This window comes from Bos indicus x Bos taurus, chromosome 23, assembly GCF_003369695.1.
Source record: "Bos indicus x Bos taurus breed Angus x Brahman F1 hybrid chromosome 23, Bos_hybrid_MaternalHap_v2.0, whole genome shotgun sequence".
NCBI classification, from domain to species: domain Eukaryota; kingdom Metazoa; phylum Chordata; class Mammalia; order Artiodactyla; family Bovidae; genus Bos; species Bos indicus x Bos taurus.
In genome coordinates this window covers 4,078,691-4,106,507 of record NC_040098.1, presented here as the reverse complement: position 1 = coordinate 4,106,507, position 27,817 = coordinate 4,078,691, and the positions used below count along the sequence as shown (strand labels likewise).

Sequence of the window (27,817 nt, the reverse complement as noted above, 5' to 3'; positions counted from 1 at the left end):
TTAGATTGCATTTTGTTCACTAACAAGGATAACCAGTGTATTGATTCTTTTAGTGCAACTATAGACTATCTGCTAGTGCTTACTGATACACACACGTCCCCTTCCCCAAATACTTCAAGACGAATACATCACATTCAGTTTTCATTAAAAGGTAGGTACTTTTTCACACTGGGGGAAAAAAAACACTCAAGCTCCAGACTGGTTTTATATATTTATATGTCTTTTCATAAAAAGCAGTTACACTCTGAGGACATTCATGGTAGTTTCAATGCCAGCCCAAGTCCACCTTATGTAAATGTCTCTTCTCATGGGAGACATTAATTCTTAATGATAACTAGCAAAGTCTCTTGATTTGTCAAGCTCATTTGCTATCATCAGGTTCACTACGAGATAAAAGATTTTCTGTTCCATCTTTTTCTTTATCAGCAGACAACCAGGTTTTCCTCAAGTTCTCATAGACTCTCAGCATCTGGGAATCCTCCCCTTCCCATTCACGCCAGTTCAGCCCAGGACTGCCTTGTTCACCAGATGACTGCCCGTGGGACCGATTTTCACCGATCAGTTCATTTTGTTTCCAGAAAAACACACCCTAGTGACGGAAGGACCTCAGCAAGTTACCAACTATTTGAAAGGTGTTTAAGAGGAGGCAAGAATCTGACAGTCTTTAAGTTGGGATGTCAGGTCCTGCAGCCAAGTCCAGGATCTCAGAGGAGAGCCCAGCCTGGACTCCGGGCACAGAGGGGCCCTTCAGTGATCCTGCCCACGCACAGCACTGCCAGCTCCGGGGACACCCAGATCAGCGTGCGCTCAGGCCACGGTGGGACGGGCTCTTCTTGGTAATGTTAGTTTCACTCGGTTTTGAAGAAGTACACGAGTGTTGTCAGCTTTGGGCAGATAAAAAGGAAACCATTTCGCTTGATGTAATATAATTCTGTTGCTTCATGTGGGCTATTCTATATGCTATTAATTCAACAGGCAGACAAAGAGGAAAAGGAATCCTGAGCATTCTGAGACAAGGCAACCACACCGCAGCTGAGGACCAGCCACGATGTAGAAAAGCGTATCAGTGCACAGATGCACAGTGTCCTGGGGCCTTATTTCTTTAGCAGCCACGGTTCAGAAATTAGTAGTTATTTAAAAGAATTAAAGGTCTCAGCAAAAAAATTTAGTGTCAATTTTGAAGGTTTTACAAACTGAGAAAGTAACTTGAGACTGATTTGGGGGCCTATTTAATTATTTAAATTAACCAATTATGGTTAGGTAAAATACAGAATTGCAAATTAAAAATTCAAACGTGTAACAAAGATCCCAGTTCTCCTTAAAAAAATAAAACTACATAAGATTATATTACAGATATCAAGGGAACTGCAACCATCATCAGAGAGTACATTTTTTATATAGAAAAATAACAAACTTCTACCCACATACATTTAATTAATGTGAAATAGAACTACAACATTTTATATCATATGATTTTTCTGCTATAAAGACTGTTTGCTGAAAAATATATTTTGTGCAAAAATTAAAGGGACTGTATTTCCAGAGAGTAGAAAAGGGAAGATGAATTGCCAGTGGGCACCCAACGTCAGGAACAGGGTTTTCTCCCAACACCTACCCCACTGCCAGCAGTGGGAGTGGTGACAACTGGTGACATAAAAATAAAGATTTTATATTACTTTGAAATAGATAATGCCAGATTATTTCAATATTATGAAAAGCAAACATTCACTCCTGACCATTTAAAGACATGTCCTAAAAAATTCTATTCTGTTCTCAACATTAATCTGGACAGGGGGATGAGGGTGGTGCAGATGGCAGACTTAAAAAAAAGAGAAAACATATAAAAGGAATATATAAGACATTATGCATTTAGTACAAATAATTAAAAATGTGACACACTTTCTAAGAAAAGTTATTTCACATATTTTTAAATCCTGTAAAGACCAGGTATATGTTGCAAGGGGTTAAAAACAAGTCATTGATGAATGATAACCACTTTTAGTACAGTTCATGCAATTATTTATCTGCACTGGAAAGCTACTGTCCAAATCACAAAATGTATGCTCTGCCACAATTACTTTGTATTTGGTGCTGACAGAGCTCTTGAGAAAGTTCTATACAAACTGAAGATTATAGAAATTTTAAAATTATAACCTGAAAAAAACATATAAAAATGTGTAAACAAAAAGAAGCTTTAGAGTTGCAGGGCATTATAAAATCGGTAATGTGGTTTAAGACAAAAAAAAAAATCACCTCTTGTATGTTTAAAAAAACTGCTAGTATAATCCTAAAAGTTCAGAATTGTGTTGTCAACAGCAAAAGGCCCCAGGCGTGGGGTGGCCACGCTGCCCAGGGCAGGGGTCCTGCAGCCGCCAGCTCGAGCCCACCACCCACGTGCAGGGACGTGGAAAAGATCCCATGACCAGGCCCACCTGGGAGGGGCTCCAGCACTAATGCACTTACACGCCTCTTTCATCTACCCTGTTAGAGAGGAAAGCTGCTTTTAAAAGAGATTACCAACAGTATAAATTCTAGTAAAGCACTGAGAATTAGGTATGAGATTTTTGGCACAAAGCACTTTTTAAAGTCAACCTCATTTTGCAAAACATCTATCTGGAATTTCTCATTTGAAAATTAAAACTTAGAACATACACGTAAGTGTGTAAATGGTTTCATGAATGAACAAGTTAGATTCCATGTTTCCTTAAACACTGCACATACCTTCCTTTACTCCAGAACCAGGGATCTGTGTGCACACACCTCCATGTTCCACATATACAGACATCGCACAACTAACATCATAAAGTACACACTAATGCAGTCTGGCAAGATTAGGGCTCGCCTTTCAATATTATTCTTGTAAGTATTCAGAGTCAATATTATTTCCCAGAAAAGCTAGATGACCAATTTCAGAAAAAGAACGCCTGCTATCTTTCCTTGACCCCTAATATTAAAATCTATACCAATATATTTAGGCATTTCATTTATGTGTTTCTGCATTTCAAATTCAGCAAAACCTGTTTTTGATGTTTCTTATATCGTTCCTTGAATAACAGGAGAAGCTTCGTCTAATGTAAAAAAATTAAAATGAGTCCACAGGGCAGTAATTTTTCAGAGATCTTGCTCCATTCTGAAAAGCACTGCAGAATAATGTTTAAGTCTGTCGATTTTCAGACAGCCGATTAGGTGCAAAGTCTGCGAAACATCGTGTAACATACCGTGATAGCTGGACGTGTCTTACTGCACAATGTAATTCCATTTCCTCCTCCCTGAGGCCTGTTAGGGTATGCTACAGCTGCTGAAAGGATTTCGGTTTTTCTTGGTCCTCTGTCTGTTGGGCCTGAGGTTGATGACATCTCCACCATTGAGGGTACTTGAATTCTGACCCAAGTGACTCCCAGCAGACGTGCTAAAGACCCCTGGAAAAAGTGAGGGACGATACAGATGTTGACACTGACGGACTGCAGGCTCACCTACTAGGCTGTGCTCCCGGCTTCTTAGTAAATTAGCCACGTTTGCAAGTATTTACAATATGAAGCTTTTGTTTTCACTTCATCTATTTTTAATAGACAATAAGAGAGTTCAAGTTCAATAAGAACCAGGAGGGTGGCAGTGAAGTCTCTCCCCCTCAGTGCCTCAGAGCCCCACGGCACCGCGGGACACACACGTGGGGTCAAGAGCGCATGGAGGCCTTCCTGCCTCTACTGCCCAGAGGCGACACTCTCTGCACATCCCTCTGCCTCTTTTCCGTAACAATCAGTTTTTGAAATTTGAAATCTGTATGATCACTTTAATAGCTTCACTTACTAACTTCACATCATAGAACTTCCTCAATAGCATCTGTCTTGTTATAAGTCATATTAATAAAGACGCCACACATGTAAGAGCTGGCAGTGATGGCAGATGTTTCTGTCCAGGCTAAAACAATGGCAAAATGGTCTGCAGATCCTCAAAGTGATGAGCAGACAAAAGGGATGAACTAAAGAAAAACTTTCAACTGTTACAGTTTTCATTTTGCACTATGAGGGTCCCACAATGTAATCTCCAATCCATGAGCTATTTACCATCCGTGATACACAAGACTCTGCACAGACACTTTGGGCAATACCATGACAGCCAAGACTGTTCGTGCCCAAGGGGCTTACACTCTGAGGGGTGCAGCGATGCTGCAGGACACGACGTTAGGTGTCATAAAAGAGACGCGACGTCCCACAGAGAGCTCAAAGGAAGGGTCAACCACATCTAACTCGTAAGAAAGGACAAACGACAGGAAGGAGGGACTGGGCCCTGGACATACCCTGCACTCAGGTCTCTGATTGTTTAAGAGAAGTGAAGGCCGTGCTCCAGCCAGAGTCAAGAGCTTTGGACACAGACCTCGAAGGATGCACAGTTCCAGACAGAAGATGGGAAGGGGAGGCCATTCTTGATGGAAGAGCCAACATGAGCACAAGAGAAGACTCAAGAAACAGCGGGCCTTCAGTGGAACAGTAAACAAGGTATGTGATGGAAGCAGGCATGAGGCTGCGCAGGAAGGATGGCCCACACGGTCTTCAAATGCTGGGATGTGGTGAGCCTGCACTCAATGTGCTGCACAACCAGGATCTAGCAAAGGGTTCTACTCAGCAGACTGGAGGAGACAGGGTGGGCCCAGGAGACCAGACACGACAGCAGCTTGGCACTACAGCCCGGGCATGGGTCGGCGCACGTGTGGGGTCTGACAGTAGGAACACAGGCAATAAAAAAGGTGAAGTAAGAAAAGTTAAAACAGGTCAGGAAAATGCCGTATGTGAATGTGTAGGTGGGGTGCAGGCAAGGGTCCTTAGGACAGGACTAGTACCTGCCCTCCCAGAAACCCACTGTCCAAAGTCAAGACACGGGCAGGTGGTCCCTGCTCCCTGGCGAGCACGACACTCTGCTGGCATCGCATGCTAAAATCAGGCTGGGTACTAAGCAAGGCGGCAGGAAAGGGAAAAGGTGCCGAGACAGGGCAACTGTCAAGTCAAATAGGAGAGACCTTTAGAAAATTCCTCAGGTAAAATCTTTTAACTCAATATACCTTTAATAAGAGAGCTGATACTCCTAATAATCTCACATTTCTTTAAAGAAATGAGCATACTGTATCCTTTAAGGTAAATATGATAATGAATGGAAAATAAATTTGCCAGGTAAACATGCGGCTAAAACTTTCTGGGTACTTACCAATTTTGTTACTACTTGAATGCATTGATTCTGGATTCTCAGCTATTTGTTGTTTAAGCTTTTGAAGATATTTTTCAGCCAAATATTTAAAAACTGGAATGAAAACAAAACCAGAAGCCTTGCCAGGTCAGTATAATCTATGCACAGAAAACCTGTTATTGTACATCACTTATTATAATATTTATATTTATGAAACAAATTTAAAATTAGAAGTATACAAATGAGTTGAAAAAAATTCAACTTCTAAAAATTATCTGAGTAATACCTAATTACGATGGTAATACCAATAAATACACAGTGGACACGCATTTTATTAGTAAAGAAATAAAATAACACTGTAGTCATTGGCTCTTTAAAGTATACCTGAACAGTAATTAATATTCAGCAACACTAATCTGACTCAGTCTTAAAAAGGTGCCTCTTTCTTTAGGTGATAAGTATTACTTGGGACACTGAAGCAACAATCAAGCTGCTGCTAAGTCGCTTCAGTCGTGTCCGACTCTGTGCGACCCCATAGACGGCAGCCCACCAGGCTCCCCCGTCCCTGGGATTCTCCAGGCAAGAACACTGGAGTGGGTTGCCATTTCCTTCTCTAGTGCATGAAAGTGAAAACTGAAAGTGAAGTTGCTCAGTCATGTCTGACTCTTCGCGACCCCATGGTCTGCAGCCCACCAGGCTCTGCCATCCATGGGATTTTCCAGGCAAGAGTACCGGAGTGGGGTGCCACTGCCTTCTCCAACAATCAAGCTGCAATCTAACAAAATAAGTAGCAATTCCAGAATGAGAAAAATAACCATCATCTTCCTCCAATCCCAGAAAGTAGGAAATACAAGTTAAGGGTGCCGTAACTACCTAGTGGGTGTCCACTGCTGTGTTTCAGGACAATGCAGCAACTTTAGAAGGTACGCTTGAAAAACACACATATACACTCACACACAGTCAGCTGTATTTTTAAAGATAAAAAACAGAACAAAAGCCCACTGGAATTCTGCTGTAGAGTAAGAATTATTCAAAGACATTAGTAAATAACTAAGGACTCAAACCCAGAGCAGCATCAAGCCTTTACACTACTTGATGACATGTAACAACGAGAAAAATCCTATTCGCATTATAAATAAGACTTCTAGAACTTCTCTGGTGGCACAGTGGGTAAGAATCCGCCTGCCAATTCAGGGGACACGAGTTGGATTCCTGGTTGGGAAGATTCCACATACCACAGAGCAACTAAGCCTGTGGTCAGAGCTGCTGAGCCTGCGCCCAAGAGCGCACCACGATGAGGGGAGCCTCCACAATGGCCCGTGCAACGCGGCCAGAGGGCAGCCCGCTCCTCACAGCTAGAGAAAGAGCCTGCACAGCAACAAAGGCCGGTGCAAGCAAAACTAAATAAAAACATTAAAAATACAAACATGACTGCGGATTCATTTTGATATATGGCAAAACCAATACGATATTGTAAAGTTAAAATAAAAAAAAAAAATAAAGTTAATCAGACAATCCCCCCTCCCCCCCAAAGTAGAAACATGATTTCCAAACCACACAGAGAAGAGGCATAAGAAGAAAAAACAAACGTCTTGCCATTAGTATTAAGAGGCACTTTACCTTCACTGACATTCAGGTCCTCCTTCACTGAAGTCCTGTAGAATCTCAACTTCAACTTTTTTGCCAGTGCCTCGGCTTCCTCACTACACATCAAGTTAAAAAAAAAAATGCATGTAAAGGTACTTTCTGAGCACTTGTTTTACTACATTTACTGCATACAGCCTGAGGGGGAGGGTCAGTGCCTGAGGGGGGTCAGTGCCCAAGGAGGGGGCGGGGGTCAGTGCCTAAGGCGGGAGGGTCAGTGCCCAAAGCGGGGGTCAGTGCCCGAGGTGGGGGGGTCAGTACCTGAGGCGGGGGGGTCAGTGTCTGGGGGCAGTGTCAGTGTCTGAGGAAGGATGAGTGCCCGGGGGGGGGGCGGGGGGCGCGTCAGTGCCCGAAGTGGGGGTCAGTGCCTGGGGGGGGGTCAGTGCCCGAGGGAGGGGGGCTCAGTGCTCAAGGTGGGGGGGTCATTACCCGAGGAGGGGGGGTCAGTGTCTGGGGGGGGGAATCAGTGTCGAGGTGGGGTGAGTGCCTGAGGGCAGGGGTCAGTACCTGGGAGGGGGTAGGTCAGTGACCGAGGGTGGGGAGTCAGTGCCCAAGGTCGGGAGTCAGTACCTGAGGCGGGGAGGTCAGTGTCTGGGGTGGGGGGTGGGGTCAGTGTCTGAGGTGGGGTGAGTGCCCGACAAGGGGAGGTCAGTGTCAAGGTGGAGTGAGTGCCTGAGCAGAGGGGAATCAGTGCCTGAGGTGGGGTCAGTGCCCGAGGGGGGTCAGTGCCTGAGGAGGATTTTCAGTTGTCATTGCTCTTGGGGGGTAAACACCAGCCATCTCACTGTAATTGTAAAAGACACTTTTCCATAAAGTCACTAATTCTAGCCTTAGAATAGTTAAATATCACTTTTCTTTATCTAATACTTTAATTTTCTCTCTTCCATTTTTAAAAACACTTGAATTTAATTACACTCCCAGAGTCTTAACTGCATTACCTATTTGACTCTCCTTGGCTACAAAACTACTTTGCTGCCTAAGCCAAAGTCAGTATGCTGAAGTGTCTCCGAGAGAGGACCCCTAATTCTAGTTTCGTTACAGCTGCTGATTCTTTAAAAGGGTTCCCAGTGACTCCTCTGCCCACACTGCCCCTCCCTGTAATCAAGCTGGCCTGTGTCGTCAATAACACAACAGTGTGTGACTCAAGAGTCCCTCATAAGCACCCTAAGAGGCACTGCGGCTTTCCTGCCTTTCCCTCTCTGGGATCACATGCCTGGGACAGAGGCTGCCGCGCCATAAGGACACTCCCAGCTCAAGAGGGGCCTCCTGCCTGGACCCAAGCAAGGGTGCCAGCCTGACAGCAGACCCCCTGCCCCAGTCCAGCCTTCCAGTGACCACAAGGCCCCAGCAGCTTCTTGACAGCAACCTCACGAAACACCCAAAATGAAGCCAGCCAGCTAAGCCACTCCCAAATTCCTGACCCACAAAAACTATGAAATAACGTTCGCTGTCTTAAACCACCAAGTTTTGGGCTAATTTGTTACACAGCATCAGATGACTAATGAACATACCAAAAAAATAAGGTAAGGTAAGAAAGAACCAGGCAACTGTTTTCAAAGTCAGCAAAATGTTAATAATGCAATAAACTAATACTTACAGAGAGAAATTATCTGGATGCCAAATGCTGTTCACACATGTGAACATAATGGTACTGAGTACACAAAACTGTGAATTTGAACTGCTTACCTATTTAAACTCATCAACATACTTATGCTGGATACTAGAACATATAGAGTTAACACTCATACTCTGTCTAGATTTGACTTCACACAAACAGTTGGATTGAGTTGCAAGGACCTAGAACTCTAAAAGGGCCTCCAAAATGTATTCCTTTAATTTTCTTTACTTCTGATTCAGAGTGAACTTGTTTAAACTCAAACCAGTCACACAATAGCTCACAGAAAATTTTAAGTATAAACCTGTCTTTTGTAAGTCTATACAAAGAAATAAAATAGGTTTTATCTTTCTAGAATTACCACCACCCCCTCAACAATGGCCACCTTACTTCTTTATACAGGAGTCATCCAGGAGATCGATCTTGTTTTGTACGAGTGCAGTTGGTATGTCTCCAACTTCAGCCACCACTTTCTCTCTCCAACTGGAAATGGCTTCAAAAGATTCCCTGTCTGTGGTAGAAAATACAAGCACACAAGCCTGGGCTCCTGTAAGGTCACAAAATAAAAATGTTATTTACATTAATGAAACAGTCCTATGCAGGGTGCAGGCAACTTTTATGTACTCAAAATGATTTTTATGTAAGTAATGTTGAACTCATCTTTGTAGCATTGCTTATTTTTTTAACATATAAACTCTATTTTCCATTTCAAAGAACCAATTTTTACCAAGAACAGTGGTTCTCAAATTTGTACATCAAGGTGCCCTCAAAATTATACACATTCCTTGTGAAATACCACAAAATACTAATACGTTTAATGATACAATAAGAGCCAGAGAGAACAGTAAACTAGCCCTGAATAACAGGCTGTTGCCAAATTCTTCCTGTTAATCCCTGTCACTTTTTTCTTAATTTTCTTCAGTGCAGATTTAAGAAAAAGCACAATTTTCTCATTCTATTTACTTTCAAAAAAATCTGTATTATTTTATTTTAGGAGAATACCAATGATGCTGAAGAACACAACTTAAGAACCAATGCCAGACTTCCCTGGTGGCACAGTGGGTAAGAATCCGCCTGCCAATGCAGGGAACAGGGGTTCAATCCCTGGTCAGGGAAGATTCCATATGCCGAGGACCAACAAAGCTCAAGCACTGCAGCCACTAAAGCCTGCGCGCTCGAGGGCCCCGGGGCCGGAACACTGACCCCACACGCTCCAGCTCTAAAGCCTGCGCGCTCTAGGGCCCAGGGGCCGGAACTACTGACCCCACATGCTCCAACTCTAAAGCCTGCGCGCTCTAGGGCCCAGGGGCCGGAACTACTGACCCCACATGCTCCAACTACTAAAGCCCGTGTACGAAGAGCCTGTGCTCTGCAACAAGAGAAGCCACAGCAATGAGAAGCCAGTGCCCCACCAAAGAACCAGTGCAGTGCCAAGAGTAAAATATTTATATATAATAGAGAGGAAGAAAGTTTTAGTTTTTCATCCTGTTCAACTGAATTCCCATAGCATACTTACTGACAATATTTTAATCATCAACTATCATATTAGGTTATAATATCTAATTTTAAAAATAAGCAGCAATCTTCTGGAAGAGGGTTTTGACAAATGATTAGCTCCTGAATCAGGCAGCCTGGTAACAAAAGCAGGCGACAAGAGAAAACTCTCCTGAGCCAGAGGACTCCTCATTGCTGCGCCTTCCTTCCAAGGCCCTCAGGTGTGAGAGTCTCCTGCCACTCAGAGGCCAGACACAAACACAGGGCTACCAGGACACTCTGAGGCCAAAACAGAGTTGCTCATCCCCTGAGGGAATTTGGTAGAAAGCCAAAGAACAATTAATGAAGGAAAACATGGCACTTCACTATGGCTGAAAAGCAGATGCTTCCCTCCACTACCACAGGCTTGAAACCAAAGAATAAATCAGTTATGCAAAACTCAGGGCTAGGGGACAGGCAGACTGATAAGACACACCCTGAGACTTTCTCAGAATTGAAGGAGAAAGAGACTGAAGCGATCACACTAGCATACTGGACAATAAATTTATGTTTAACTCTCATATTTACTTAAACTATAAATAGAACATTATTTACTCATACTTTAAGAAAGCATTCTTTGTTAATAAAATTGTTAGCTTTAAACATAGACTTTTATATCCAGTCAAGTATCATTTAAATTTGAGGGTCCAATAGGGTATTTCCAAGCATACAAGCTCTCAGTCACAAAAAACAAACAAACAAACACTCAGAGAAGTATGTAAACAAAACAAAAACAGCCAACAAACAACAAAAATCTAAGCAGAGAGCACCAGAGATAAGGGCAGTAAGGATGATTAACTAAGAAAAGCACAATTTTGTTTTTAAAAAATCAAGGATCAAAGTATAAAAGTCTGTCCATAAAACAAAATTCTTTAGTGGGGGGCTGTGCGGAGAGAGTCCCCAGGACTGAGAAGGGGCACAGTGCCCGCTGAGGAGGAGGAAGAGGGATCTGGACTCGATTCATCCACAGGGAGGTGGGCACAGGAGAGCTGGGGGTCCCCCCTCACCTCCAGCACTGGCTGCAGGGGTGCTCGTCTGCCCAGGCCTCAGAGGACCCCTGCTTTAGTGCACCCAGTGAGGCCTTGACGCCTGGGGAGGAGGGGGGGAGGGTGAAAACCTCAGCTTGTCTCCCCAGCCCCTAACTAGGGTGGGCACCCAGCTGCCCGCAGCAGTAACCGGCTCATCACTGCACCCTCTGTGGATAGCTCTCCTTCCTTCCCTGGCTTCTCACTTCTACACCCCACACCCATCCCCTGTGTGTAGGGGGGTGGGTGTGTGTGTGTGGAGGTGGGTTGTAAGCCAAGACAGAATCTTAAGCTAAAGGGAATCACCCTAAGAATAAAAAAAATGTGTGACTATCAAACCAAAGGAGCAAAGTAGAATTATCCAATTTTAAATGAGAAACTACCAAACAACTGAATAGCCCTCAGTTCAGTTCAGTTCAGTCGCTCAGTCGTGTCCAACTCTTTTCGACCCCATGAATCGCAGCATACCAGGCCTCCCTGTCCATCACCAACTCCCGGAGTTCACTCAGACTCACGTCCATCGAGTCAGTGATGCCATCCAGCCATCTCATCCTCTGTCGTCCCCTTCTCCTCTTGCCCCCAATCCCTCCCAGCATCAGGGTCTTTTCCAATGAGTCAACTCTTCTCACCAGGTGGCCAAAGTATTGGAGTTTCAGCTTTAGCATCATTCCTTCCAAAGAACACTCAGGACTGATATCCTTTAGGATGGACTGGTTGGATCTCCTTGCAGTCCAAGGGACTCTCAAGAGTCTTCTCCAACACCACAGTTCAAAAGCATCAATTCTTCGGTGCTCAGCTTTCTTCACAGTCCAACTCTCACATCCATACATGACCACAGGGAAAACCATAGCCTTGACTAGACAGACCTTTGTTGGCAAAGTAATGTTTCTGCTTTTGAATATGCTATCTAGGTTGGTCATAGCTTTCCTTTCAAGGAGTAAGCGTCTTTTAACTTCATGGCTACGGAAAACCCAAAAAGCTAAACAAACAAAAAAAAAGTCCTTTCTAAAAGACACAAAAAATAAACTAAAAGAAGACTCCTACAGAATTGTGACTGAGGCACTGACAAAACAAATGACAAATACCAGATTCCAAAATGTGTGTGAGAAGATTGTTATTTGCCAAACATACAAAGAAAATGGCTACAAATCTATTATACAAGTCTGGAACTCCCTTAAGCTCTTCAAGCATTTTTTAAGAATTGAGAAGAAGTGGAAAGGCAGGAGATACTCGAAGGATTTCCTTAAAGAAGCACTGCCCGCATCCAAGCTGATGGGACCAGCAGAGAAGGGCCGCGTCTGCAGGGTGACTGTGCCGCACCAACAGCAGGCCCAACAGCACACGAGGGCCTCACACGGGCAGCGGTGAGCCACGTACCGGACAGAAGCCCGCGCAGGGTCACTTCAAACCATGTCCAGCAGGGCCACTTCGGGGCACTGGGAGCTGGCACCAGGGGAGATGGCAGTGCAGCGCTGACTCCCACAAAAAGGAAATCAGCTGACAGAATCAAGGACACACTTGTGCCCCAAGACCGGGAAGCACCGAGGAAGCCAGGACGAAGTCCCAGAGAGAGAAGCACCTGCTACCATCGGCACACAGAGGCCCTGGCACCACACCACCCTGCCACCCTGCTCCGTGCCCGCTCCAGGGGCCTCAGGGCCTGGCCCGCTTGGGAAGAGCTGGGAGTGAAGCCATCCGCATTCCCCTCCCAGACCACAAGGCCTGTCCCAGAGAAAAAGAGATATAACTTACATTATCTGGCTATTCCTACTACTAATTGAGATATGTTTATGACTAGAAATCACTGAGGCAGCTGAGAAAAATTATTTAAGAGTGACCAGGAGTTGGCCTGGATGGGAGGTAAGTCTGGGAGAGAATGGGTACATGTACATGAATGGCTAAATCCCTTCACTATTCATCTGAAACTATCACGACACTGTTAATCAGCTACACTCCAATATAAAGTTAAAGAAAGAGTGCGCAGAAGAGACATGAGCTGAGGGTATTGTCAAGGAAAGGCCTTTTCCTTCTACTGCCTGCTGCTGCTGCTGCTAAGCTGCATCAGTCGTGTCCGACTCTGTGCGACCCCACAGACGGCAGACCACCAGGCTCCTCCATCCATGCGCACATAAAGAGGGGCCGAGACACAGAGCTGCGTTTCCCTACCTTCAGGAGCTATGGCTCTCCAGCATAACAACTGTAACTATTTTTTTTTAATGTGTTTATTTTACATTGGAGGATGAATGCTTTCTAATATTGTGTTGTTTTCTGCCATATATCAATTATAACTACATTTAATTTTTAAATGACCATAAAAAAAACAAAATAAAATGACCCCATGCTGCTCTCCATTCTTTTTCTTCCTCCAACCTCTGTTAGTGCTAAACATCTTTGGAAAAGTTAATGTTTTAATTTCTCTGTTGTTGACACTGAAAAGCAGCTAGTGTCTTCTATCCATATATTTTACAAAGACCTTTATTTTCCTATTATTCAACATACCTTCAATACTACCTACCCTAAAAACTGGAGCACTGGAAAAGTTTCTTCAATATCATAGGTAACAATAAACCACCCATAAATGGATCACTTCTAACAGTTAATAAACTACCTCACTTATGCACAGATCAGAATACGGAGCTCTGAATAAATTTTTGGTGTCAATGACAAGATCACCAATAGCAAGTGTTTATTCCTCATTAACAAGATCATTCCAAAAAAGTCACCATATTTTAATACAATTCAGAAAATAGTCTCCAAGATACATAATATGCAGAGTTAATTCTGTCCTCAAACCACTGACAGATACTACAAGATGGTCTGCAGGCCAGTCCAGAGTGGCTGAGGAGCAGGATCAGTGTCACCCGGGAGGCGGCGGGAAAGCAGGCTCTTGGAGCCACCGCAGACCTAGGGAAGTCAGGCTGCATTTTAATGAGCTCCCCAGGGGATTCCTGTGCACAGCAGATTGGAAGAAACACTGCTCTAGAGAACACTGAAAAAGGCCAGCTGGAATCACAAGGCTTTAAAAACACTATTATAGATATTACTAAGGATTTAAAATGTTGGCCCCTATTCTTTTTGACACTTTATAACCTAAAGCACACAAATTATTCAATGAACCAATTTGTCACAGATTCCATGCTCATGTAACTTCAAAACAAACCTGACATTGCAATCTAATTCTGTTATTCCTAAATTCTTGTGTTTATAATTATAACTTAAAACCAGTTTCTTGTCCAGAGCTATTCAATTTCCAACAATTTATATTCATTTATATTTGTGAAATAAAGTTTTTTTTTTTTTAAGAAAATAAGTGTTTTCTTCTACTTATGTGAGTTCAGTATAGTCGCTTAGTCATGTCCGAGTCTTTGCAACCCCATGGACAGCAGCACACCAGGCTTCCCTGTCCATTACCAACCCCCAGAGCTTGCTCAAACCCATGTCCACTGACTTGGTGACACCATCCAACCACCTCATCCTCTGTTGTCCTCTTCTCCTCCTGCCTTAAATCTTTCCCAGCATCAGGGTCTTTTCCAATGAGTTGGCTCTTCGCATCAGGTGGCCAAAGTATCAGAGTTTCAGCTTTAGCATCAGTCCTGCCAATGCACATTCAGGACTGATTTCCTTCAGGACGGACTGGCTGGATCTCCTTGCAGTCCAAGGGACTCTCGAGAGTCTTCTCCAACACCACAGTTCAAAAGCATCAATTCCTAGCGCTCAGCTATTTATGTGCATAATCTCAAATAACAGGTCTTAAGTCTAAAACCTCATTTCCATATATTTAGTCAGAAGCTTTTTTTTTTTCCTGAGAACCAAGTCACAGTAAAAAACTGTAATGAAAATCTCTTTTATGTTGTATGCAACTTTCTAAGTATGGTTTCTATTGCCAAGGGTGGACTTCCTTAAGAGTTTAAGAGGAGTCATCTGGGGTGCTAAAGACTTCCTAATATGATCTGCACTCTGTTCTAACCTACTGACAAGGAAATCATGTTTCCACATGCCTCACTGTGCAATTAAGCCAGTACTCTAAGAACATAACCACCCCTTGGAGCAACAATCTTGCTGTAATAGGTCTTCTAAATGAATTATAATAATTTTTTTTAAATATAATTTTTATGTATCTTGAATAACACATTTTTAGAATAAAAATTAGTAGGTCATAATTTTTTAAGGCATAGTGTTTCAGTCACTGAATCTCCATCAGAACTCATTCTGCCCACCTTACCTTTTCTCCCTACTCTTTATTTCTGCTTAATTAAATCATCACTGGAATCTACACTAGAAGCAGATGTTACCTGGTGCCAATTGTCATCCTGCACCCCCGCCTCTGAGAACACCTCTCCCTCTCTGAACAGCAGCCTACAGTTTAGGCAGCCAACCCTACCATCTGCCCTGGGGGGGCCACATGTGCAACAAGCCGATTAGGTTAATCATCTTCCTCTAACTTCTCACTGTAATCTGGTCAAAGGTGGTCTGATCAGATAAAAGCTCTGGACTTTTGATGCACAGTTGTGGGAAGTAACCTTGGGTCCCCAAGGATGTGAACAAAGCACTGTAACCCTGCAGCCTAGAGGAAAATCAACATGAGGAGGAACCCCACATTGGGAGGGTGCCAGCCCGGAGATTAGTGAGGCTACCATCCCAACAAAACCGCAACTGAAAGCTACTCCCACTAACAAGTCAACAGACGGTAAATAAGTCAGTGTGAAATCTATTTTCTGCTGTCAGTAGCCAAAAGCATTCTTATGGAGCCTAAAAAAAAAGCATAAAAGAATGTCCAATATGTCAAATTGACATAATGTTGCCACTGTTTGTTCCTTAATTCAAATAGGGATGTGAGGGGAAAAAAGCTCAGGCTTAAGACCTGGCTCAGTATCCACCCTCTGCCATTTTAACAGAGTTGGCTAAAAAAAGTTACATTTTAAGAAAAGCTTTTAACACATCTATTTATATACTTATGATAGCTTTAAAACGTTAAATACAGGGAGATTAAATCTGTTTAAAGCCTTCTAGTCCAAATGAAACAAAGGGAAAAGAAATTTGAGTATCACCCATAGTAAATTAAAATGTTCAGTTCAGTCGCTCAGTCGTGTCCAACCCTTCGCGACACCATGAATCACAGCACACCATGCCTCCCTGTCCATCATCAACTCCTGGAGTTTACCCAAACTCATGTGCATCGAGTCGGTGATGCCATCCAGCCATCTCATCCTCTGTCGTCCCCTTCTCCTCCTGCCCCCAATCCCTCCCAGCATCAGAGTCTTTTCCAATGAGTCAACTCTTCACATGAAGTGGCCAAAGTACTGGAGTTTCAGCTTCAGCATCAGTCAGTTCTTCCATTAAGATGTAAATACTAATAATTACGGGCTCTCGTTTTAGTTTCTGGCAAAGAATGTCTTTTGTAAACATATGAAAGAGAAATGGATGATATATGCAGAGTCCGTCATGAGAAACGCTGGGCTGGATGAAGCACAAGCTGGAATCAAGATTGCCAAGAGAAATATCAATAACCTCAGATATGCAGATGACATGACCCTTAGGGCAGGAAGAGAAACTAAAGAGCCTCTTGATGAAAGTCATAGAGGAGAATGAAAAAGCTGGCTTAAAACTCAACATTCCAAAAATGAAGATCATGGCATCCAGTCCCATCACTTCACGGCAAATAGATAGGGAAACAAGGGAAACAGTGACAGACTTTATTTTCTTGGGCTCCAAAACCACTGCAGATGGTGACTGCAGCCATGAAATTAAAAGACATTTGCTCCTTGGAAGAAAAGTTATGACCAACCTAGATAGCATATTCAAAAGCAGAGACATTACTTTGCCAACAAAGGTCCGTCTAGTCAAAGCTATGGTTTTTCCGGCAGTCATGTACGGATGTGAGAGTTGGACCATGAAGCATGCTGAGCACCAAAGAATTGATGCTTTTGAACTGCGGTGTTAGAGAAGACTCTTGAGAGTCCCTTGGACTGCAAGGAGATCCAACCAGTCCATCCTAAAGGAGATCAGTCCTGAATGTTCATTGGAAGGACTGATGCTTAAGCTGAAGCTCCAATACTTTGGCCACCTGATGCCAAGAGCTGACTCATCTGAAAAGACCCTGACGCTGGGAAAGGTTGAAGGCAGGAGGAGAAGGGGACGAGAGAGGATGAGATGGTTGGATGGCATCACCGACTCAATGGACAAGAGTCTGAGTAAACTCCAGGAGTTGGTGATGGACAGGGAAGCCTGGCATGCTGCAGTCCATGGGGTCACAAACAGTTGGACACAACTGAGCGACTGAACTAAACTGAACAGTTAAAATAAGAAGTCTGTGACAAACTCGATGAGCCAAGTTAAAAAAATTAATAGATGATAATGAACACAGTCTTATGGCAAAAACTGGAAAAAGGGTTATAACCTCAACTGCAGTGGAAATTAAAATATTTTTAGCTACCTGGTCTTTTTCTTTAAATTAGGGACCCAAATGATATCCTTAATGTACAATTGCAACATTTTCTCCTTTTTATTCATATACAAATAAAATCATTTTTCACATTTGACCAGTTCTTTTTTTAACTTCATTTTGAAATAATTGTAGACTCACACAAACTTGTCTTATTAGAAATACATAATGGTAATTACTTTCTCAAAAAATAACCACACTAATGAAAAAGTAATACTGGCAAATCACAGTGTTAAAAGCTTAAAAAGAAATAAACCAACCTATTTATTTCTCACAAAAAGAATGCATTATATACTGAGAATTTAGAGAAAAAAGCTAGGTAGGTAAAAAGGGGAATTCTGCCCACAATTTAGTCTTAGATCCTGTCATGGTAGCTCTTTCCTTTCACTTGTACCTCATACTTCTCTGAATTTGTGCAGCCCTGAAAAGGCTGTACCCACACACATTAATGTCATAACAAAATGCCATTTTGTTTGCCGGAGTTTTCCTTTTTCTTATAGTAGTTTCCATTCTCTGACTACATAGTCATTTCCCTGGAGTCAGAGAAGACATTTCATAGTTTCTGACTTACTAGGTCTGGGAATGCCTGTATGAGTCATGTAATTCTAAGGCAGACACAAACAGTCTATAGTATAAAGTATTATTTACCACCCAATGAGATCTTTATAAGAATAAGGGCCTGGGGTTTTCAAAAATACTTTGGAATTAATTTAAATATTCTTAAAGAGAAATCCTTCTATGGGGAACAAAAAAGGCAAAATTCTTTGTTCAGCCAAAAGAACACATCCAAACAGACTAAAGACACCCACAACTTACCTCGATAGTAGGCCTTGGTTATTGCGTCAAACTCCTCCTGACCCGCTGTATCCCATAACATGAGCCTGACGTCTTCGTCATTAACTCTGAAACGAGATGAATTTATTTTATATGCAAAGGAAATGTCTTTATTTTTAAAATCTGGAGGTATTAAAACTACATTGTGGGCTTCAATCTGAAAAAGTCTAAGTGCTTTTAAGTGCTGAGACCATTAACCACAGTGAGAGTAAAGGGTGAAAGACACCCCCTAACGCTGTCACTTTACACGATTTGGAGTTACCTGTTGTGTTTCTTCCTTCAACAACAGTCACAGATAGAGGTGGCTCTAGGACTAGCATCAGAAGGGCCCACACCTGCAGATTCAACCAACCACAGACAGAATATATTTGGAGGGCTTCTCGGGTGGCTCAGTGGTAAAGAAGACATGGGTCCGATCCCTTATCCTGGGAGATCCCACGCAGAGCCACTGAGCCTGCGAATCACACTATGGAGCCTGTGCTCCAGAACCAGGAGCCGGACTTCCGAGCCCGCGCGCCACAACCACTGAAGTCACGCCCTAGAGCCTAGTGCCGCACATGAGAAGCCTCCTCGATGAGAAGCCCACACACCGCAACTAGAAAAAAGCCCACTCAGCAACAAAGACCCAGCACAGCCAGAAATAAATAAAGTTATTTTTTGAAAATATGTGGGAAAAACTCTAGAAAGTTCCAAAAAGCAAAACCTGAACATGCCATGTGTCCGGCAACTATTCACGCAGCATTTACCTTGTATTAGATGTTGTAAGTGATGTGGAGATAATGAAAGTCTATGGGAGCACGTGTGGAGGTTAAATGCAAACACTATGCCATCTGGTACATGGAACTGAGTGTCTGTGGAGGCTGGTATCCACAGGATCCTGGCCTGTCCTGAGAAAGCTTCCTCAGGTCAGCTGCCGCCTCCGGCCGGCCTACTCTAACGCGGAGACCAGAGAGAGAGGACCAAGCAGCTCACCGCGCGGGCCCCTTAACGCAGACACTGACTGTTCTGTGCACCTCCTGTGTTACTCACGGGCAGCAGTCCCTTTATAGAGCCACTGCCAACAGCCAGTCAGCAAGTCCTGAACCGTGGCTCTGAGCGAAAATACCCGGCAAGGGGCCTTCAAGCTCCTGGTTACAACTGCATCAACCAATCAATATATAACTTCTTTTTCTGCATTGTTCTATTTAAAGACACCTTATTTAATATGTATTGTTGATTCATCACCTTTGAACTCATGGCCAACAGCACTATTACTGGTACTTGAAAGAAGCTTCTTTAATACATGTGTCTTCTCCACGAGGCACATCACAGCTCACCAGACAGCACTTCAGTTCTAGGCTTGGGGCCGTTTTAAACAGCAAAACCAACGAAACACACAAAAACAGAACAGGAAAAGGCCACTTATGTACTTATGAGAGATGAAACAAAAAGATGGAGGTCGTCGCGTTCAGCCTCAACCAGACCTGTGTGTGCAGGTGACGCAAATGTTTTGAGGCTCTGTACATGTCCATGAATGGGGTCCCGAGTCTGGGGTCGCAAATACATTTTAGCAAGTAGTGAATCCGAACATACAAAGTCCACAAATAATGAGAAGTAACTAACTGCATACTTAAAATATTAACATGGAATCTACAAATAATGAGGGTCAACTATATACTTAAAATATTAATTTGGTCCAGATAACAAGTACAAAAATAAACATCATCAAGATTTAAAATGAATCCTCTTAAGACACCTAAGAAAGGAAGCAAAAACAGAAGTATTTTTAGAAAGAAGGTGAACAGATTATAAATTCAACAATTTTTACAACAATGAACACAATTATCTCTGATGCTAATGTCTGGGACAGTTACGTCAGATTTGTTTAATGTTACTTATTTCTCTGTGATAAATTTTAGTTTGTCTCCTACAATTTAAAATAACCTCAAAAGTTCTCAGGACTAAGGACAAAAATTGTTACTTTGATGTGTTTTAGAACTGGATTTCCTTTTCACGGGCGTATTTAATCCCCTCAAATCCTTCTCTTATTTCTTTAAAGTAAAAATAAATTATTAATTCTCTAACTTCTACATAGTCCTGTCCAGTTTTAAAAAGAGAAGATTATACAAACAGATCCCTTAATATATAAGAGATGAAAATTACTGTGAAAGGTAACTTTCCTTCCAAATAAAATTGTGGACAGAAATCTCCGCAGAATCAAGCACTACTTTCTATCTAAGAAGTGCCCACGATGGGACGTCCCTGTGGCCTGGTGGTTAATCCGACTTGCAGCACAGGGGACACGGGCTCAACCCTGGTCAGGGAACCAAGGTCCACAAGCCACGGAGCAACTGAGCCCACGTGCTGCAACCAGAGTCCGTGCGCCACAACTGAGACCCAACACAGCCAAATAATCAATGAAATTTTTTAAAAACGTGCCCAAGGTGCCACCAATAAATATAAAACAGATATAAGTAGAAAAAAAGAGAGAAGGGAGAAGGGTAGCAAAAAAGAAGAAAAATGACAGAGGAAAGGGAGAGATGGAGGAGGGGGGAGAAAGACGGTGAGGACACACGGAGGAGTGAGTGACTGAACATCGCTGCCGCCCGACGCCTAGCGTTTGTGCGGTAACCAGTCACCGTCATTCCGACACCGTCATCGGACACTGCTCACAAACCAAAACCCAGAGGACAAAATGGCCAAGTACATACTGGATTTGTCGCTCCAAAAAATCAACTCCAATGGTTTTCTTGTAGTCTTTTGTAAAAATGCCTTTGCAATACCGCTGAATCATACTTGACTTTCCAACTGCACCGTTCCCTACAACCACCATCTTGATGGCCACTTCCATATCTTCCTCCAACATTTTTGGAGTTGAAAAGGTTTCTGTGCCAACTTTAATTCCAGGTGATCAGATCTTCTCTCTCAAACCTGTGGTTTAAAATGAAATTATTCTTTTCATGACATAAAAATAAGCTATAATTATTTTATCAAGAAATAATCAAACTGAATTCCAAGAATTTGTTTCCATGATGAAGGGCCCCCCTCCCCACTCTGTTCATCTAACTTAAATTCTATGAAAAGAGAGACAATAATATTCACTTTTGAATCCTTATCAATAGCACAATGTATGACTTTTAGGTAGTGATAAATGAGTAGATTCTGCCTTTCACAAAGATTAGCCGATAAAGACTATGGGCTTTAGAGTTGAGGCCTGACTTAAAGTTGCCTTTTACTGGTTCTGTGCTCTTTGTGAAGTTATTGCTTATCCTCTTCAAGCTTCAGTTTTCTGAAGATATTTAACCTCACAGGATCATTGATTGATACATATAAAGCACTTAGCACAGTGAAAGTTAAGCATTCAAAAAATGGTAGTTTCATACACCAGAAGAAATCCTCCATAGATAGTTAACACCAAATGGGAAACAAATACAAAGTCTAAGGGAACTGCTCATCATCCTCACAAGTGATAATTAACATCCCTAGGTCCGCACCCAAAAGGGTTTTGTGTAATGTACTATGCAACCAAGTGACAGCATCCAGCTCTTAAGTTACAGCACTTTAGTATTTAGGTTACAATGAATCCATTACCCATAATCTTACAGCATACTTTTTTTCTTTACTTTCAGACTGCTGCTACTGCTAAGTCACTTCAGTCGTGTCCGACTCTGTGCGATCCCATAGACGGCAGCCCACCAGGCTCTCCTGTCCCTGGAATTCTCCAGGCAAGAACACTGGAGTGGGTTGCCATTTCCTTCTCCAATGCAGGAAAGTGAAAGTTAAGTCGCTCAGTCGTGTCCAACTCTTAGCAACCCCATGAACTACAGCCTACCAGGCTCATCTGTCCATGGGATTTTCCAGGCAAGAGTACTGGAGTGGGTGCCATCGCCTTCTCCGTTACTTTCAGACTAGTTACAGTTATTCACACAATGGAAGCAGTAGTACGTGTACTGTTTGCATTTTAGACTGAATGAACTGTCTAGACCCTTAGAACAGAGGGCTAATTTTTTCACATTTCTTAAAATTATTAATGCTATCCAAGTTCCTACCTACTTAACTATTATATTCTAGCTACCTGAACCAAAAATTCATTTATACAACCACTACACAAAACATGTCTGAAATGTGAAGAGCATTCCTTTCTTTGTCCCTAATGGAGACTCAGTAACTGGCCCTAATGCTCCATAAACTTGCATGATTTAAGAAGCATCTAAAAGTACTTGTTAAAGTACAAGTTCTAGGTCTCCACTTCAGACATAATTAAATTATTAAAACAACCTAAAGTATCAGAACCAAAGAAAGATGACAGAAGCAAAAATATGGATAAATACAGAGAGACTTATCCTCTTGAATGTTCTATGTTACATGTGACAGTTGAAAGAAAAATCATAATACTGTTCGATGTGGTTTTCAATATACGTAGAGAAAACATTTAAGACAATTATTTATACATGGGAGAGAACAAAAGGATGTGAAGGGAGGTAAGGTTTCTATACTTCGCTTGGGCTTGTAAAATGCTGACACCAATAGACTGTGATAAATTATCTACACGGCTAAACAAATTACACAAAGAAATACTCAAAAATACTAGAAAACATGATAAAACAAAATGAAATTATAAAAACACCATAAAAATATCAGAATGTAATTGACATTTATAGAGCTGTCCACACAACAGCAGAACATTCTTCAAGCACCCACTGAACATGTATCAAGATAGGACATAGTCTAGGCCATCAAACAACCCTCAAAAAAATTAAAATAAAGAGACCACAGTGGGATCAAACTAGAAGTCAGTAACAGAAAGATAACAGGAAAGTCTCCAAGCATTTGGAAACTAAAAACAGATTTCTCAACAATCCATGGGCCAAAACAGAAGCTCAAGAGAAATTTTAAAAATAACTGAATTGAAATAAAATGAAAATACAAAGTGTCAAAAGTTTGTTGGACACAGCTAACTTAGTGCTGAGAGAGAAAATTTACAACACTAAATAGAGTCCCTTGGACTGCAAGGAGATCCAACCAGTCCATTCTGAAGGAGATCAGCCCTGGGATTTCTTTGGAATGATGCTAAAGCTGAATCTCCAGTACTTTGGCCACCTCATGCGAAGAGTTGACTCACTGGAAAAGACTCTGATGCTGGGAGGGATTGGGGGCAGGAGGAGAAGATGATGACACAGGATGAGATGGCTGGATGGCATCACTGACTCGATGGACGTGAGTCTGAGTGAACTCCGGGAGTTGGTGATGGACAGGGAGGCCTGGCGTGCTGTGATTCATGGGGTTGCAAAGAGTCGGACACAACTGAGTGACTGAACTGAACTGAACTGAAATGCTTACCTTAGAAAGGAAGAAAAGTCTCAAAGCAATAACCTAAGCTCCCACGTCAAAAAACTGGAAAAACAAGTGCAAAATAAACCCAAAGCAAGCAAAAGGATGGAAATAATAAAGAGAAGAAATCAATAAAATTGATATAACTATTAGGAAAATAAAATCTGTAACTTTAAAAACTCAAAAAGAAAGCTCCAAGCTCAGGTGATTTCACTGAAGAATTCTACCAAACAGTTCAAGAATGATACACAATCCCCCCAGAATATAGAGGAGAAGGAAACATCCCCTAACTTATTTATAAAGCCAGCATTATCTTGATACCAGCAGCACACAAGGACAGGACAAAAAAGAAAACCAGACAGACAGCCCCTCATGAACATAATGCAAGAATCTTCAACAAAATATGAGTAAATCACATCCAGCAATGCACAAAAAGAATAGGACCAAATGGGCTTTACTTGGGAATGCAAGGCTGTTTCAACATTAAAATATCAATGTAACCCACCACATTAATAGAGTAAAGAAGGAAAACCCCATCACCATATCAACTAATGCAGAGGAAATATTTAACATAATTCAACATCCATTTGTGAGAAAATTTCTCAGCAAACTAGAAAGAGAAGGGGAATTTTTCAGCCTGATAAAGGGCATCTATTAAAAAAAACACACACAGAAAAACATACAGCTAACATCATACTTAATTCTGAAAGACAGACTGCTTTCCCCCTTAGAGTGAGAACAAGGTAAGGATGTTCATTCTCACTACTCCGGTTTATCATTAGGCATGGCCAGAGCAATAGCAACAAAAATACACAAAGTGCTTACAGACAATAGGGAAAAACTATCCCTATTCACAGATGACATGGTTGTCTATGGATTGTCCAAGGAATCAAACAAACAATCCTGAAACTAGTAAGTGAATTTAGCAAGGACACAGGATACAAGAGTAACACATAAGACTGAACTGTATTTCTAATATCCTAACAAGGTACAATTTGAAGCCAAAAAAAATTTAAATGATATTTACAATAGCATCCTCCCAAAACGAAATTCTTTGATATGAATCAAATTCAGACACGACTGACTGACTGAATTGACTGAAAGTTGGAGAAAATCATACCACCCAATTTTAAGACACTTAAAGCTACATTCATGAAGAGTGATACTGGCAAAGAGAAAGATACAGAAATCAACACAGCACAGGCCCAATACAACAGAGGGCCCAAAAATAGACCCACGCAAATACAGCCAATTGATGTCTGACAAAAATGCAAAACTATTAAATGGAGACAAGGCAGTCTTTTCAACAAATTGTGATGGAACAACTGGACATTCATATGCAAAAAAGTAAACCTTCCCCTAAATCTCACACCTTATATAAATAATTCAAAATAGATTATAGATCTAAATGTAAAACTTTAATATCTAGAGGTGAAAACCTTCTTGACCTGGGATTAGGCAAAATTCTTAGACATGCTACCAAAAGATGTACAAAAGGAAATATAGATAAATTAGATTTCATCAAAATTAAAAATATCAGCTCTGTGAAAGATCCTGTTAAAACAATAAAACAAGTTATAGACTGCAAGAAAATAGTTGCAAAACATACCTAACAACTTGTATCCAGAGCATATAAAGAACCTTAAAAAGTCAACATAAGAAACTACCAAATTTAAAAATAGGTAAAAGTCTTGGCCAGATATTCACCCAAGATTATATATGCCAAGTAAGCACACAAAAAGATATTCAACAGCTTTGGCCATTAGTTAAAGACACACTGGGCTCCGTTGCTGCATCCTACTCTTTGCGACCCCACAGACTGCAGCCCACCAGGCTCACATTCTGTCCATGAGATTTCCCAGGCAAGAATACAGGAGTGGGTTGCCATTACCACTATATGCCTATCAGAATGGCTAAATTAAAAAATCTGACCACACCAAGTGCTAGACAGGAAGTGGAGCAACTGCAACTCTCACATTTTGCTGGTGAGAATGCAAAATGATAGTCACTCTGGAAACGTGTGTGACAGTTTCTTATAAAGTTAAACATACTTTATGTGATCCTACAACACTAATCGTAGCAGTACCCTAGAGAAACAAAATGGCAACCCACTCCAGTGTTCTTGCCTGGAGAATCCCAGGGACAGGGGAGCCTGGTGGGCTGCCGTCTATGGGATTGCACAGAGTCCGACAGGACTGAAGCGACTTAGCAGCAGCAGTAGCATGAATTTCCCTTGACTGGAAAGTCTTAAAACTCCTATGGTAAGTTTTTTCTCTTTTACTTTCCAAAAAGCCCCACAAACATTTGGCTGATGATAGGCAATGGCAACCCACTCCAGTACTCTTGCTTGGCAAATCCCATGGAGGGAGGAGCCTGGTAGGCTGCAGTCCATGGGGTCGCTGGGAGTCGGACGGACTAAGCGACTTCACTTTCACTTTTCACTTTCATGCATTGAAGAAGGAAATGGCAACCCACTCTAGTGTTCTTGCCTGAAGAATCCCAGGGACTGGGGAGCCTGGTGGGCTGCCGTCTCTGGGGTCGCACAGAATCCGACACGACTGAAGCGACTTAGCAGCAACAGCAGCAGCAGAGAAACAAAAACTTGTGTTCACACAAAAACCTGCATAGGAATGATTACAGCACCTATAGTCACCATAAACTAGAAACAATCCAACGTCCTTCAGTGGATGCATATCCATCCACCAGAATACTACTCAGTAATAAAAAAGGATACGTTGATACATGCAGCAACTTGAAGGAATCTCAAAGGCATTGTACTGAGTGAAAAAAGCTTACATGTTGTACGATTCCATTTACATGACATTCTAGAGAAGATCAGTAATTGCCAGGGGTTGGAATAAGGGGGAGTTTATGAGACGAAAGACAGCATGAGTGGTTGGAGGTGACAGAACTGTTCCATATTCTATTATGGTGGTTACATGAATCTAAAATTCACAGAACTGCACACTCCCCAACAAAGTCCACATTATCACATGATAACGTTTAAAAGAATAAAATATAAAGAAAAATAAATGGAATTAGATCTTAACACAGGCAGTCTGACCTTTGTGATTATCATCAGCCACTCACTTCTCTACAGACTAAAAAGAACCAACACAATCAAGTTCTTAGAAAAGTATCATTCTAAGTATAATACCTTAAAAGCTTGACAGTAATACTGTATATGTGTTCTATTCCCAAGTTTAAGTTTACAATCCACAGCAGTCCAATACATTAGAAAACGAAGAGTTAACTCAATGATTAAAACAGTGGTTTTTCCATCACTGCCTGTACTTCAACACATGTTATGATTATACTTAAACACGGAAAACCTCAGGTTCACTGAAGTTACCTGGAAGATATCCTGACCTGTATGAAATCTAGAGACGTAAACAGTCCTTCTCAGACTGTAAAGTCACTTGCCCGGGCCGTGACAGTGAAGCTGTCCCCCTATCACACCCTAAGGGTCCCGAGCCTGGGGTCCCCATGGGAAGCGACTCTGCCGCGCCGGGTGTCAAGGGGAGCGCGCAGCCGGTTCATCCGTATTCCAGGAGCGCCCCGGCAACACCCCGGGCAGGGTGCGGCCGGGCAGGGAGGGGCCCGCTGCCTGGACCCAGTCTGGAAGCCAGGGTGGGCTGGGGCCCTTTCCCAGCCATCCCCGACCGGCACTGAACGGCCCGCCACGTCCAGGGAGACCGGGGCGGGGGGAGACGCGGGGGCCAGGGGAGAGCGGGGAGAAGGGAGAGCGGGGAGACGAGGGAGCCAGGGAGACGCGGGGCGCCAGGAGCGCGGGGAGGGGCGGGGAGACGGGGGCCGGGGGGCCGCCGCCGGGCCCGGGCCCGCGCTCCAGGCGTGCGCGCGGCGGCCGGGTGGGAGCGAGCGCCCGGCTTGGAGGCCCCGCCGCGCCCCTGCGCAGGCCCCGGGCCGCGACGAGGGCGAGGAGTGCGGCCGCCGGCCCGTGCGCGAGCCGCTACTCACCCTCCCCGCGCCGCCCGCCGCCCGGTGCTACAGCTCCTCCGGGGCGCGGCGCAACCGCCGCCTCGCCGCGTCCGAGCGCGCCGGCCCCCGGCTGGGCGTCCGGCCGGCTCGTGCCCTCTTCGCTCTTTAGGGGTGACTGTGATGCTTCGGGAACTTTACTGGCAGCAGGGCTCGGAACGGGTGGTGCTCAGTACCTCGCCGGGAAGGGCCGGGAGCGGGCGCCCAGCCTCCGCTCAGCCCGGCCCCTCCGCGCTCCGA

General features: G+C 43.0%; 1 protein-coding gene across 1 annotated transcript; it reads right to left on the bottom strand.

Moving 5' to 3' along the window:
• Positions 1 to 192: 192 nt before the first annotated feature.
• On the bottom strand, positions 193 to 27,817 carry RAB23 (RAB23, member RAS oncogene family). The gene is made up of 7 exons (XM_027525373.1): positions 27,560 to 27,817; positions 20,962 to 21,181; positions 18,254 to 18,339; positions 8,828 to 8,984; positions 6,799 to 6,881; positions 5,200 to 5,292; positions 193 to 3,419 (listed from the first exon to the last, which is right to left on the bottom strand). Exons 2-7 carry the CDS (start codon positions 21,114 to 21,116, stop codon positions 3,280 to 3,282), a joined length of 714 nt encoding a protein of 237 aa, XP_027381174.1. The 5' UTR covers positions 21,117 to 21,181; positions 27,560 to 27,817; the 3' UTR covers positions 193 to 3,279.